General features: G+C 40.6%; 1 protein-coding gene across 5 annotated transcripts in view; it reads left to right on the top strand.

The window, feature by feature from the left end:
* Window positions 1-15,975, top strand: part of KIF21A (kinesin family member 21A) — a 173,314-nt gene that overhangs the window by 49,673 nt on the left and 107,666 nt on the right. For all 5 annotated transcript variants that reach the window (XM_083182937.1, XM_083182939.1, XM_083182936.1 and 2 more), the window contains exons 2-3: window positions 11,758-11,980; window positions 15,641-15,823. In XM_083182937.1, the coding sequence (XP_083039063.1) occupies window positions 11,758-11,980; window positions 15,641-15,823 (406 nt within the window). The remainder of the gene's footprint in view (window positions 1-11,757; window positions 11,981-15,640; window positions 15,824-15,975) is intronic.

Below are 15,975 nucleotides of genomic sequence, written 5' to 3'. Positions count from 1 at the left end.
GATTAGAACAGTACAGAAATAGACAGTAATTGGCCGGCTCCACCCCTTTTTACTTCTAATCCATGACAGTCCTCCAAAACACAAATTTACTCTTTCATGCAGCAGGAGCCACTGGAGATCATACTAGGGTTTAGAGCTGGGAATGCTGGGAGCTAGGCACACTATATTTGTTTAGGGGAAGGCTAACTCCTCCCCTCTAATACCCATCAGCTCCCAGTGAGAAATTTGTGCCCAAGGGAGCTGGTCATAGATTGGTGGTGTGTTAATATTAGGGCCTTTGTCTAGTGCACTGACCATGACTGGCAGACTAACACCAATGCCTCTTAGAAGGTCTACTCCTGCTCCATCTGTGGTATTAAATTTATGCAGTACACCCCAGAGGGCAAGGCCACTATGTGTGTTGCTGAATCCCCTCCTGCAGTTCAGGAATCCTCTTCCCCTCCCCCCAATGGGCTACCATTCTGGCGGGGGCAATGTCAAAACTCTCTGCGGATTTAGCAGAAATTTGCAGACCAGAACCTGTGTGGGCCTCTGATCTCTGTCGTTAGAGACTTTAGCCCTCTCCTTAAACATGGCTCATAGGCCGCCAGCCTTTAGTCAAAAGTGGCCTTTTCTGGCCACTATAGACTCCGACACGGGGATCCTTCTAACAACGGACGCCAGCCTCATAGGCTGGGAGGCAGTTGTTCTCAACCTTCGCTTGCAAGTCGGTTGTCCATAAATGCGTTGGAACGGAGAATGATTTTCTATGCATTAGTGGCGGCTCAGGATCTCTTGCAGGACAAGTCGATAAAGTTACAGTCGGACAATGCGCCGACCGTCTCTTACGTGAACCATCATGGAGGCACAAAGAGTTGGAGGGCCATGACTGAGGCCTCCAAAATCCTCAGAATTGATGCAGGTGGTGCTGTGGGCGTTTTACATCCCGGTGGTCCACAACTGGAAGGCTGACATCCTCAGTCCTCAGGACCTTCATCCGGGCGAGTGGTCTCTGCATCCAGAGGTATTCCAGGATATATTATACACCGCTGGGGGACTCTCCAGGTTGAGTTAATGGCCTCTTGACAGAGCCACCAACTGCAACGGCACAGGTCCAGAACCAGGGATCCAAACACCATCGTGGTAGACGCTCTGTCGATCCCGTGGGGGTTTCAGTTTGTGTATTGCTTTCCACCGATTCCCCTTATAGGACAAGTTTTAAAGAGGTTGAAGAGAGAACATTCTCACGCGATTCTCATCACTCCTCATTGGCCTCGCAGAAGTTGGTTTTCCGACATTCAACTCTTGCTCGCAGATGAACCCTACCCTATTCGTCAGCGACCAGACCTTCTTCTCCAGGGCCCTTTCACTCATTGGAACCTCCCACAGCTACATTTGACGGCGTGGCTATGTCTTAAGGAAAAGAGGTGTTCAACAGTCGTGACCCCACCATGTTACGAGCCAGGAAGCCATCCTCCGCGGCTCATTACCATAGAATCTGGAAAGTGTATGCTTCTTGGTGTGCATCCAAGAATTGCCCGTTTCGTTCTTTCAAATTGGCTTGTCGATTGTTGTTCCTTCAAAGAGCATTGGATGCAGGCTTGCGTCTAGGATCGCTTAAGGTTAAGATTTCTGCCCTATCCATTCTATTCCAGAGGAAATTGGTGCACATTCTGGAGATTCAGACCTTCCTTCAAGGAGTACTTAGGGTGCAACCTCCCTTTGTACCACCTACTTTGCCTTTGGGATCTCAACTTAGTCCTGGAATTTCTTCAATCCCACACCTTCAAGTTTTTGTGTTGGAAGACTCTTCTTCTCCTAGCTTTAGCATTGGCTCATAGTGTCTGAGTTAGGGCGGCTTACAAGATAGCACACCTATCTCATTTGTCATGATGACAGGGCAGAACTCTGGTGGTGTTGTCCTTTCACACCAACCAACCCTTCAGGAGGACTTTCCCATTTCTCAGACATTGGACGTGGTTCGCGCCTTGAAGATCTACGTCGCTAGAACTGCCTCCATTAGGGAATCCTACTGTCTTGTATGACTCTCTTCACTGTTTCTGGCCAGCTTCAAAGCAAAGCAAAAAAAGAGCTCTGGTTATTGGTGGCAAGTCTTATATTAGTCTGAGCTTACTTACATGTGGGTGTGGCCTGAAATAGGTACGCCGCACTATTACAAAACTACATGTTGGGTTCATGGAACATAAACAAAATATTATGAAAATTAGTAGGAATAATAGTTTATATAGACATATACCTAGGTGTCAACAGGGGGAACATGAAAGGGGTCACCTTGATAGGGATTGGGCATTTAAATAAACACCTCCTCCTCCTTATTACATTCACTCCAATGGGCCTCAATGATACTATTGAACTTAATAATATATGAATCCAATATGGTTACTCAGGTTCTTTCAATCTATTATGCACTGTAATGTAATTGAGATAATCTCCAATTATTTTCATTAAGTAAAATACTCTCATCAATAAGATGTTGGTGACATAGTCTATAGGTAAATAGAAAATACATGTATAGCAATTTAGCTATATGATCATTAAATACATTGCTACATAAATGCGGGACTGGTAAATACATAAATTATTGCCTCAAACACACAATAGCTGTATAGATATGTTATATAGCCATTGAGCCATTTTCAAGCCTCATACAAATGACTAAAAATGCCATTCATTATATGAATATATATTACAGATATGTTTTATGGGGTTGGGATCATTTGGTCTATTGCATTATGGTAGAAAGTCATTAGGTCGACATGCTAAAAGGTCGACATGCTAAAAGGTCGACATGATTCTAGGTCGACATGGGAAAAGGTCGACATGATTCTAGGTCGAAAGGTCATTAGTTCGACAGGTCATTAGTTCGACAAGGTCATTAGTTCGACATTGTCTATGTCGACATTCACAAGGTCGACATGGGTTTTTTCACTGTTTTTTTACCTGAATGTCAACAAAGTCGACATGGACACAGTTTAAAGTGCACTGCATCCCCTCGCATCGCTCGCTGCGCTCGCAATGCGTCGGGCACGGTGCCTCGCTACGCTCGGCACACTATTTTATTCTCCCACCACGCCCTAGTGGATGGTAGGGCATGAAATACCGCCTGTCGGCACATGTTGGCTCAAAAAACAGTGAAAAACTCCATGTCGACCTTGTGAATGTCGACATAGACAATGTCGAACTAATGACCTTGTCGAACTAATGACCTGTCGAACTAATGACCTTTCGAACTAGAATCATGTCGAGCTTTTCCCATGTCGACCTAGAGTCATGTCGACCTTTTAGCATGTCGACCTAATGGATTCGACCTAATGACTTTCTACCATAATGCAGTAGACCAAATGACCGCATCCCGTTTTATGTTGTTTGTCTTGTGATGTCCTTATGAATCATGTCAGGAAGTTTCATAGTAGTTAAGGCTGAATAAAGACTTGTGCCCATCTAGTTCAACCTCGGTTTTAGTGGGAATATTCTATTTTCTTATCCCATATTTATACTTGATGTTTTCTGATGTCCTTAAAGGCCGAGTATGAGTATTGTTAGTACCCCTGGATGTTTTTAACCAATAGATGTTTGTCCAATCTTATTTTAAATGTATTTATTGTGTCTGCCGACACCACCTCACCCGGAAGAGAGTTCCACAATTTTGCTGCCCTCACGTAAAAAAAAAAGTTTCCTTCTAAGGGAACGAAATCTTCTTTCCTCCAATCTAAACTCATGCCCACGTGTCCTGGAGTCTTATAGTAAAAAGGCTGCTTGACAGATCCTTACATTGACCCCTGATATATTTGTACATGTTAAGCATATCCCCCTTAAGCATCTCTTCTCTAGTGTAAACAATCCCAATTTGTTCAACCTGTCCTCATAGCTTAAATTCTCCATTCCCTTTATTAGCTTTGTTGCTCTTCTCTGGATTTTTTCAAGTTCTATAATGTCCTTTTTATAGTGCGGGGCCCAGAATTGTACTCAATATTCCAGATGCAGTCTAACCAATGCTTTGTACAATGGCATAATTACTTTGGAGTTCCTAGTTTTCATACCCCTTTTTATACATGCCAGTATCCGGTTGGCCTTATTAGTTGCTATGTCACATTGAGCACTGCACCCCAGTTTGCTATCAATTATGACCCTAGGTCTTTTTCAGTTTCTGAGTTACCCAATGCCTCCCTGCTTAGGTTATAGCTAACACATTGGTTATGTCTCCCAAGATGCATAACCTTACATCTGTCCACATTTAATCTAATTTTCCACTTTTTGCCTACTAATCTAATTTATTGAGATAGTTTTGAAGCGTGGAGATATCCTCGGTTGATCTAATTACTCTGCTCAGTTTTGTGTCATCTGCAAAGATAGAAACATGGCTGAGTATTCCCACTCCAATATCGTTAATAAATATGTTAAACAAAATGGGCCCCATTACCTACCCCTGTGGCACTCCGCTTAGAACTGGTGTCACATTTGATACTGCGCCATTCACAACTACTCTCTGTTCTCTATTACACAGCCAGTTCCCTACCCATCTACAAATTATTACCCCTAGTGTAAGGTCCTCCATTTTGTTTATCAACTTATGTGGCACTGTATCAAAAGCCTTAGCAAAATCCAAGAAGATCACATCTACTGCATTTCCATTATCAAGGTTTTTGCTGATATCCTCATAGAAGCCTAGGAAATTTGTTTGGCATGATCGATTTTTCACAAACCCACGTTGGTTAGTACTAATTAAGTTCTGAAGATCTAAATATTTTTGGATACGTCCCTTAAATATTTTACCCACTATGGATGTTTAACTCACAGGTCTGTAGTTAGCTGGGTCGTCCCTTTTTCCTTTTTTTGAATATTGATCCTACCTCTGCTATTCTCCAGTCCTTTGGTACCCTACCCGATGAAAGTAAGTTCACAAAAACATAATACAGAGGGGTCGCTATTTCCTCCCTTAATTCCATTAGAACCCTAGGATGAATCCCATCTGGGCCTGGCAATTTGTTTATTTTGATTTTGCTGAGCCGCGATTTTATTTCTTCTGTTGTGAAATCGATGTTAAGATCTAGCTTGTTCGCCCCGTTTGTGGTACCTGTATGCTCCTCAGTCTGCTCTTCCCTAGTAAACATTGATGACTCGTTTAACAGTTCTGCTTTTCCTTTATCTTCTGTAAAGCTGTTTCCATTGATATTAGTTAAAGGACCTAAGTTTTCTTTAATTATTTGTTTACTATTGATGTATTTTGAAAAACTTTTTGGGATTGGTTTTGCTCTCATCGTCTATACGTTCTTTTTTTTTTCTCCATTTTAGCTACTTTGATTACCCTTTTACAAATTTTATTGAATTCTTTGTACTTACAGAATGCCTCCTCATTCACATTATCCTTGTAAAATGTAAATGCTTGTGTCTTATTATTAATTGCTGTCCTAACTTTTTTTTGTAATCATGATGGTTTTTTCGTATTGAATTTACCCTTATTGCATTTTGGGTACTTATGTAGTATCTGGGCGCCCGATTTTAAAATCGGGTCGGAAAAATCGCATCGATTCGCATCCGATATCGCATGCGATCTGATGCGATTTTCCATAGGATTCAATGTTAACATAGTCCTTTTCATTTCCCCACTATCCAAGTGGGCATAGAGATGATTTTATAAAGCGTGGCGAGCGCAGCGAGTCACCGAGCCCGAAGCATGGCAAGGGGACGCGGATTACTTAAAATGTTTTCCGCGTCCCCTCGCTGCGCTCGCCACGCTTTATAAAATCAACTCTATGCCTACTTGGATAGTGGGGATTTGAACAGGACCTTGTTAACATTGAATCCTATGCAAAATCGCATCGCATGCGATATCGGATGCGATTCTATGCGATTTTGACAAAAATCGCATCGAATCGCATCTGAATGTATGCCTTAAGGTAAGGCATACAAACAGAAAATCGGGTGCCCAGATACTACATAAGTATCGCATTTTGAGATGTATTTAATTGTTAGTGATTCGAGTACATTTTTCAGTGTATCCCACATTTCCTCTTCTTTTTTTTTTTTTTAAATAAAGTGTTTTTTATTGCACAGGTCATAAGCACAGAACATCAAATCAAACAATGTACATATGCAAGAGTCAATCAAAGTACAGTATTGTATGTCAAAATGTACATTATGTTTACATACAGTGTCATCAAGTTGCATATTCATTTAAAGTAAAATAAAGTGTCAGTTAATAAAGAGAAATGGTGTCCCCGTTCTATTCTGACTGAGTAACAATATTTCGATTTTCTGAATTATATATTGAAATACAAAAGAAAAGGAAACGAGAGAGAGAGAAAGAGAACATTAGTCATGCATTAATGTGCATAATAAGGGTTCCATCCCACTTAGGGTGACGTATCTATGCAATATCTTAGGTTGAACAGTTCTTGTAGATATATTGTGGCTATCAGTATCCACAATCGAGGTCATCGCCCAGCTCTGTAGCATCAGGACCACATTTCCTCTTTTAAAGAATTTAGAAGTTAGCTTTCCTAAAGTTCAATATTTTTGCCGGTCCTGTATAATGTAGTTTACAGAAGTTTATTTCCAGTGAGGTCACTATTACGTAGATGTTCTATTACTTTGGTATTTGAAACTAAATCTACATTGTTAGTTAATACTAAATCCAATATTGCTCTGTTACGTGTTGGTGTTTCAACCGTTTGTGTAATAAACTGATCCTTTAGTAAGTTTAGGAACACGCTGCTTTTTGCTGACTTACCAGTCTCATTTGTCCAATCAATATCTGGAAAGTTAAAATCCCCCATAATTAATACCTGCCCCTCATCTGATGATTTTTTGATTTGGTTTAATTAATGTCCTTTCATTAATGTCAGGTGGTCTGTAGCATATCCCTATTAAAATATTATTATTAGAGTTTTTTTTTTTTTTTTTTTAGTTCTCTCTGCCCACACTGCCTCAGTATTATCATCATCCATCCCGAGATCATTTCCTTTACACATGGTTTTAAGTTATTTAAAATTTATTTTACATAAAGGCACATACCCCCGCCCCTTTTGTCTTCCCTGTCTTTTCTGAAAAGGGTATAACCCTCCAAGTGCACTTCAGGATTGTTATGCTTATTTTTATTGATTACTTTTATTAAAAATTCTGAATTATATATAGTGCTGTGATCATTATTATACTGAGCACATCTGCAACCCTTAAAAAGGTAATAGGGACTTTGGTCACTATTTCCATCTCCAAAATGTAAACACATGAATACTGGAATTCACCTCAGATGCTGTGTTTTTTGCACGAATTGTCTGATAGCAACATTGGGCAATACATTTAGGCAAAGTCCATTTTTGTCTCTGAAAAATGTTTATTGATCAATGGAATTCCCCTGTAAAACTGGGGGATAGGTCCAACATATCGGCCATATATTGTAGTGTGTACCCACTACGTTGCTGACTCTGCACACTCCCATGGGTTGAAATCACCATCCTCTGTGGGCTCTACATGCAGGGGCGGGGGGCGGGGGGGGCGTATATGTGGAAGACGGCAAAGGATAGTAAAGGTTTTTTTGTTTTTTTTCCCCTGGGCTTTTTTACATGGTCAGTTTGACACCCCTGCTATTGAGTTTTTCCAGCTTCTGAGCCCCGTTACCCCAGGTAAACCATGAAAACTTTTTTTTTATCCAGTTGAAAGCTTAAAGATTCACCTGTATATTCTGGAAATATTCTCTGTTCTGCTAGTGGACTTCCAAATGAAATATGGGTACTTGTGTATTAGCACGGCACCCGTTACGCAGTTAGTGTAGCGGAGCTGTCAAAATCGGCGCAGACAGAGGAGTCAGTGTTGCCACTGACACAAACTTGTATTAATGGACACCCAATGCGCTTAAATATGAAGGAGTGCATGCGGCGCTGCCATATTAAAACTTGTCGTAAGAAGGTGAGCCTCCGTGCGGCACATTGGTTCCCGGGTTGCCGTTTACCTTTTTCTTACTCTTACACAGTTTATTTATTCATGGGCGGAGGAGCTCACAAGTATATCTTTCTGTGAGCGACAACTTAAGTTGTCGAATAAAACAACGGTGCTGTATAATAATCTGATGTGGGAGGCCTGCACCATGGACCTATATTGCAGCCCCAACGCCGGATTGGCAATCCAGGGAAAATCGTTGAAGTCGACGAGAGCCTCTTTGTACAGAGGAAAAGTTATGTGGGACGGATGCTGCCTCAACAGTGGCTATTTGGAGGCATTTCCAGAGACAACGGTGAGTGCTTCGTGACACCTGTACAAAGACGTGATGCCAGTACCCCGATGGCCCCCATCAACCAATACAATGAACCAGGGACGACTATCTACTCCGATTGCTGGCGTGCCTATAACACCGAGCAGCTGGAGCAGGCAGGGTACCACCATGCTCGGGTGAATCACCGGTTTAATTTCATAGATCCGCAGACTGGGGTTCACACACAAAACATTGAACGCCTTTGGGGATCCTGTAAATGGCACAACAAACGTCAAAGAGGCACCTACCTACAGAAATGTATCTGGCGAAAGACTGTCGGAACACAAAACGTCGGCGTGGAGTTTATTTTAAAAAGTGTGGCGAGCTTACGCGGATTACTTCACATGTATTCCGCGTCCCTTCGCAGGGCCTTTATATGCCTGAAAGGGATCAACATGGGAATTTTATGTCTCAGGTGTAGTGTAAAAGGAAGTATAGAAAGCACCTGGGATTTTACATAGGAGAAAAACACAGGTCGGAGCAGTGTGTGTGTTTGAAAGTGGGGGTGGCATTTTGATGTATGGCTGCTGTCTGAAACATAAAATGAAAGCTTGCCACATTAAGATCCAGTTATGATAAACTGAAAAATCAAGATCACTGCTATGTAGAGAAATTCAAGTTATTAGTATTTTGTGTACCTCTGTTAAGCTTCATTCTAAAAAATATAAACAAGAGATAAATGCAAGATAAATAGAGATAAATATCTGCCCAAATGTCTGTTATACCAAATACATTTGCATTACGGATGGCCTGGTTGAACCACTGTAAGTCTTCTTTCCTTCTCTCTCATGGGGCCATATGTATCCAGCTTCAAAAAGTGACATAATGGAAAGTGATAAACAACCAGCCAATCAGCTTCTATTTTCAAACCCAGCGTGTGACATGGCAGTAAGGAGCTTGTTGTTTATCACTCTCCATTTTGTAATTTTTTTTTAAGCTTGATACATCTGGTCCAAAGTCTCTTAGTACATATGGCCTATCTACAGTCAATGTAATGTCCCTATGGACATTACATTGTAATCTACCATAAACCATACATTATTGCATTAACTTGAAAGCGCTGTGATTTGTATTGTATTGTGCTTGGCATTGCTATAACTCAACCCTTGTCAACCCCTTTTTTATTACCTCCTGTATCCCACGCTTACCAATTGTGTTTAGGCGTGTGGGGATTTGTAAGGCATATTTTATTATGAAACAAATTTAGAACTACTGTCTGAATAATAGTCTTCACGCTAGGCTGTTTTAGCACCGTGCCTGATTTTTAAAGGGCAATATTCACCCTGCCCCTCTATCAGCGCCCTGTTAGAATACAAACTAAAATACAGGCTAATAGACCGTGCGCTAATAAGCAGCTAAGGGAAATCAATCCAATTAGTGAAGAACCACTCCACACAAAATGATACAATACCACAAGAGGTTTGGATAATTTCCACAGCGCTATTGGTGATGCTCCCTTATTCTCATGTGGGATGAACCCAAAAAGAGAAAAGAAAAAACAACAATAGTGTAATATTGCTATTGTTTTTATACCCAATCGGAGCAGTGTAGAGGTTCAGCCTAAATCCAGACATAGATTACCTGTCCACTAAAAGCTCCTAGGGCTCCCATATACAAATACATAGAAGTTCGTTACATAGTTTGATTTTCCCCACTATAGCGGACTTCTATGTATTTGTATATGGGAGCCCTAGGAGCTTTTAGTGGACAGGTAATCTATGTCTGGAATTAGGCTGAACCTCTGCACTGCTCCGATGGGGTATAAAAACCCATAGGGGGTCATTTCATTTTTTAAGCCTTGAAGAAGATACTTGATATCGAAACCGGTCGGCTTTCTAATACCAAGGAGGATTGCAGAGGTTCTCATCATTGTGGAGGAGCACTCAGGGACATCTGCTATTTCCATCTCATGCTCTAATTTTTTGCAATTATTTTGTGGACCAATTCACATGGTGATAGTCCTCCTATTTTATCTCCATGTATTTTATTGTGTTTTTAAAATAAAACGTATTGCACCATGTTGTCTCTTATCCTTCTGAGCTAAACGTCACTGGAAGAGAAAGACAAAGGGAATCCTCTGGTGGTTAAATCCCCCTCAATCAAACAAACGCTGTTGTGTACTATGATCTAAGTAGACATTAAAATCTGATACGAGTTGATTGCAATTAAAGGTGTTTCACATTGTGATTACGTCATTCAATAGCAATATTACACTATTGTTGTTTTTCTTTTCTCTTTTTGGGTTCATCCCACATGAGAATAAGGGAGCATCACCAATAGCGCTGTGGAAATTATCCAAACCTCTTGTGGCCCTGTTAGAATAGCTTGCTGTCTGTTCCTGCCGATTCGCGTGGCAAAGCCCAGCGCCACCGTAGATGCCAGTGCTTCCCCAGCAGTGACTTTGGCAGGGCAAGGCCCGCCCCATTTGGATATGTCAGTGGGCCCGATCCGCCTTCTTTTGTGATGGCGGCAGCTGTGCTCGCCCCATTTGGTGACGCCGGGCCTTCCTCCTTTGACGTCTGCAGCCCCTTTAAGCTGCCCCCATGCGGCACTGCCCTGCCCTGCTCAGTTCCTAGAAGGAACACTAATTAATATATGGTAAAAATGTTTTCAAATGGTTTAAAAAAAAAAATTAAGTTATTTTTTTAAAGTACAAAATAAAGAAAGAAAAATACTAAATCGTACTACTGTTATATTGAAAAAGTATAGCTTGCGTCTTATTCCAAAAGCAACATATATATCTGATTTTGGTACTTATGTAATATCTGGGCTCCCGTTTTTCTTATGAGGCCGCGTCCCCTCGCGGGGCTCGCTGCGCTCGCCACGCTTCGGGCATGGTGGCTCGCTGCGCTCGCCACACTATATAAAATCAACTCCATGCGTAGTTGGATAGTAGGGGTATGAAAAAACGGGGTGCATTTAACATGGGAGCCCAGATAATACATAAGTACCGTAATTTTAAACCGTTTAAGTTCATTTTTGTGGTATTTATATTTTGTGTTTTCATTCAGGTTTGTTCTATCAGTCTCCAAACCTTAAAAGTGAGGCTGTATCCTTTTTTCAATCACCAACTAGTTTTTCTGGATGTTCATTCAGCAAAATAAATTGTAGAATTCAAATTCGTCAGAGACAGGCAAGCTGAGAATAAGGAATGTTGTTCTTCCATCTAAGTAGTGGCGCACCTTTAGCATAAGACAAAGATGCTTGCGTATTTTTGAAAGAAAATGCTAATTGCAATGTTGTCTCCTCTCCTTTTTACGAGGACCTCTTACAGTAGGTCAAGGAAATGAATCCTCTCTTGATCCATTTTTATAAATACAAGTTTCCTGATTTTAGTATTACGTTTTATAATCCCTTCTGTGTCAAATATGGCTAAGTTTGGTGCTCCGCAAAAACTTTTGCAAAGATTGTCATAAATTTAGTGGTGGTTGTTACTCCATTAAACTACAACTTTAACCCTAGCCGTGTTGATTTTAGTTTTAAATTTAGTTTTTCTGTTTTGCTTTCAGAATTCGACCTCAACTTGCCAAAGAAAAAATTGAGGGATGTCATATTTGCACATCTGTGACACCTGGTGAACCCCAAGTGTTCCTGGGTAAAGATAAAGCGTTCACCTTTGACTATGTCTTCAACATTGACTCCATACAAGATGACATCTATTTGCAGTGTACAGAGAAACTCATTGAAGGCTGCTTTGAAGGATACAATGCCACAGTCTTTGCCTATGGTCAAGTAAGTGTTAATATCAAGGAGAATGGGCAGTTGGTTGCTAGAATTATGCTGCTCTGCCTAGGCCTTACAGGACAGGGATTGTAAAATAGGGCACCTGGCATGTGCACATGGAACTGAGCATTGAGTCATGCTAAAGTGGGCTGAACTGATTGGAAATTGGTACATTTATACATATTAATACTCTCCGCTACTGCCACGGTAGTATGATTTTTTAACCGTGATGAAGCCTAAATGAGACTGTCTCAATAGTCAAACTGTTGATCTCCCCCATTCCTAGCTATCAGAATTCACAGAATTCCATTTCACATGTCGATATGGTTACTTTCAACCATGTTGCCATAATGACAGCGTTGACATGATGTTGACAGTTTGACTGTGTCGACATGTCAGTTTTAAGATTTTGAATATCAACAAGATTGCTATTGACCATGTGACAAGATACCTACTGCCTGGGTGGACTTTTTCATACAGTTGACATCTGGCAGGAGCTAGGGGAGCATATCACCACTGTGAGAGACATGAGAAAGCCGAATAAGGCAACATATATTTAATTTTATGTACCTCTATACAGTAGAGTAGAATCCACAAACCAGTATTAAGGGAGTTTTTTTTAAAGATGTAATCCTGGCTGTCCCATCACTTCCCTGTACTGTATACCGCAACACACTTTGAGGCAGCCAGAAAGTGGTAACCCTAATGTTGTGTTCACACGTTGCAATTCTGACTATAGAGTATAGTCAGAATCGCACAGTGTTCGCTGCATTCGATCCCAATGCGTGGCCCCGCGGCTTTAGGATCAAAAGCAGAAATAGACTGTGCGGTGACATCTATTTCTGCTTCGATCTGATAGATTGCTAGGAGGGTCCTGCTGCTCAATGCAGCATGGCTCCCGCTCCCCCTCCCTGCACCGTAGAATCTGTGTTGGCCACTGCCACATTTCACTGTGTGTACACAACATTACTACTTTATAGAAGCAGGTAAGTTAAAATGCATTGCACCTTGCTGATTTCCCACAGCCTGATCTCATTAAACATTCAATTGTGAACACATCTATTTTAAAACATGCTACTCGTGTCTTTTAACATCTGCTATGGTGTCTTCCTTTGGGGTAAAGGTGAATGACACGGCAGTGCCTGTCGGACTACTGATAACTAGATCACAATGACAAATATTGTAAGTAGACTCATGGCAGTTCTAGCACATGCCAGTCACAACATGAATCATGCAGACTGTCTATGATCTATCTGGTTAGTGTTAGATCTGCAAAAAGTATGTACCTGTGTTTTCATAATCTGGTGTATTGATCACTTGCTAGTAGTGTACGGTGTTACACACCCCTTTCCCTAAAATATCAAGGCATTATGTGCAAATGTAAAACCAGCCCTTTAATACACCTGTGTCATCACTTTTGAAGTAATTATGTAAACTAGTGTATTATGATGAATAACTTGCCATCTAGTGTAAATTATGACTATTAGAATTCAAAACATGGAAAACATGCCCAATGATAATGAAATTGGAATAAAATGCCATGTTTAAATAGTTTTATATAAGCAATAGTATTAAAAGCTTGTTAAATATGACATGGTTGTTAACATTATAGGAATATGTTATTCATAAAATGAATACAATCCGATCATTACCACTTGCATGTCCTGGCAGGGGTAGCACTGTCTTTTGGGCACATTACACTTTGAGTAGCACTTGCTTGAAAATAAACCCAGGGTGACGCTCCCCTACAAGACGCCATAAACACAATGGATGTTCTACATGTCCAGCTTGATGTATGTCAGGCACTGTATCACTGATGCCCCTTTAAATAAAATCCGTTGGGGCCCATGTATTAATTGTTGAGTTCAAGATCCAATAGTTAGAATTTCTCATAGTTGCTTGTTCCGTTGGTTTGTATAATGAAGCACTTGCAGGGACTGGAGTCTGACTCTACAATATGTACTTGATTGCATTAGTGAGGTGTTTACTTTAATTCTCCAGTATTGGTTGTGCTATTGCACAGGTCTGATGACCATGCATGTGTGAGGGGAGTGCTGGGGTGCGATCATATGGATCTCCTGGTACTTTTGTGGAATATAGCCGATAGGTTACAATAGTTAACACTATTTGGGGATATGCTACTTGTTAAATGTGGCTGTAAAGCAGCCCACATAAAAACATATAGAGGCTGCTGTTATTTAAAATGGGGTTATTTAGCAGATATCTGCTACAGTCCCTTGTACATACATATGAGAATATTTCATATTATTAATAATATTCGGTACTTGTGTAGTTTCACGGCGCCAGCATGGCCGCGCGCTACTTCCGGGTTATGCGCTCGCCAAACTTTCTAAAATAAACTAAATAAACTCCATGCCAACGTGGATAGTTCATACCCCCACTATCCACGTTGGCATGGAGTTGATTTTAGATAGCGTGGCAAACGCAGCGAGCCTCCGAGCCCGTAGCGTGGGCGAGCGCAGCGAGCACCGCAAGGGGACTCGGCTGCACAGCCATGCTTGCGCGGTGAAACTACATAAGTACCTAATATTCATTTCTGAGGTACAGTACCAAATAATTAGGACACATCTTTCAGTCTTTTTCCTACTTCACGTGTTGTTTGCAACTCAGTTCAAATATATAAAACTACCTTGGTGCCTAACCAAATGGTCAAATATGCAGAATGGTATTACTGAATGCAAGTACAGCCAGAGCCAGATTACATGTGCCCAGTTACCCAGGAGACTCCACATATTGGGGGTCATCCACACTGCCACAAATATTTCACTGATCTGGCCCTTTCTGTTCCCTCCGGATTCCGACTGTCAGGACATCCTTATGCTTTTCGTCGGCTTCCGACAGCACATCCACAATCGGTGCAACTGTCGAGTGGTGGAAAGTCTTTAAATTGTACTAAACTGCTACCGCTTGTCGGAAAATGGTCGTGAATTCGACAATCCACAGCTGTTCAGTACCCAGCAGATCTGACTTTAAAAAAATGTTGCATCTGACAGCCTTCAATGCTGTTGGTAATGGCAGAATTGCTTTCGATAACTGCAGCATTGAAAATAATACCTCCCTTTGTCCAGTAAATAGCATATTTTATGCAAAGCAGAGTGAACACAATCAGCTTCTGCTGATGAAAATGATATGCTGCATGTCTATATTCTTTGTGCGAATGCCGCTATATTTGTATAAGAAATGGAATGTTAGCGTTTTTCTGGAAAATCTGTTTTGCAAATAAGATGCTATTTAATGGGAAAAGTTGTAAAAAAGGTGTCTGGTCTTACTGAGTCACGCTATAGCATGGTGCAACTAGAAGGTCCATTTTATGCAAAGGAAGAAGGAGGCCAGATGTTATTTTGAATTTTTATTATCTGTGATATTGCTTATCTCTGCAGTATCTGCCATCATTTAACACAGCTAATTGGTAATTTCTAATATAAAATCATCCAGACATAGGTGGAAACCAAGTAGTCAAAAAATAATAATATAAAAAGAAATTTGTGCAATATTAAAGCCCTTTATTTATTTGATACAAATTGAGTAGTCTAAAATTGTATATCTATCTATAATAAAACTGTGTGATATTGCTGTTGACTTATGATATTTATTTATGAAAATATATAATTTTTTAATAATGCAGACTATGAATGTTTCATTTAACAGACGGGATCTGGAAAAACGTACACAATGGGGACTGGGTTTGACGTGAATATATCTGAGGAAGAGCAAGGTATGATTCCCCGAGCTGTTAAACATCTTTTCAGAAGAATCGAAGACAAAATAAAAGATGCACTAGAACAAAGTCTCCCCCCACCAGATTTTAAAGTTAATGTTCAGTTCCTGGAGGTATGTTCTCATATTATTTTTTTTAAATAAAAAAAAAAATGTAATCCATTTTAGAGAGGAGCTTTTTGAAAAAAATATTGTTCATTCATTCTAGGAGTTAAACTTGGCAGATTGTTGCCATGGATGTCTATAGATGAATTTCTGTGTGTATT

This window comes from Crinia signifera, chromosome 4 (genome assembly GCF_055691185.1).
Source record: "Crinia signifera chromosome 4, ASM5569118v1, whole genome shotgun sequence".
NCBI lineage: Eukaryota > Metazoa > Chordata > Amphibia > Anura > Myobatrachidae > Crinia > Crinia signifera.
This window is presented reverse-complemented; position numbering and strand designations above follow the sequence as displayed.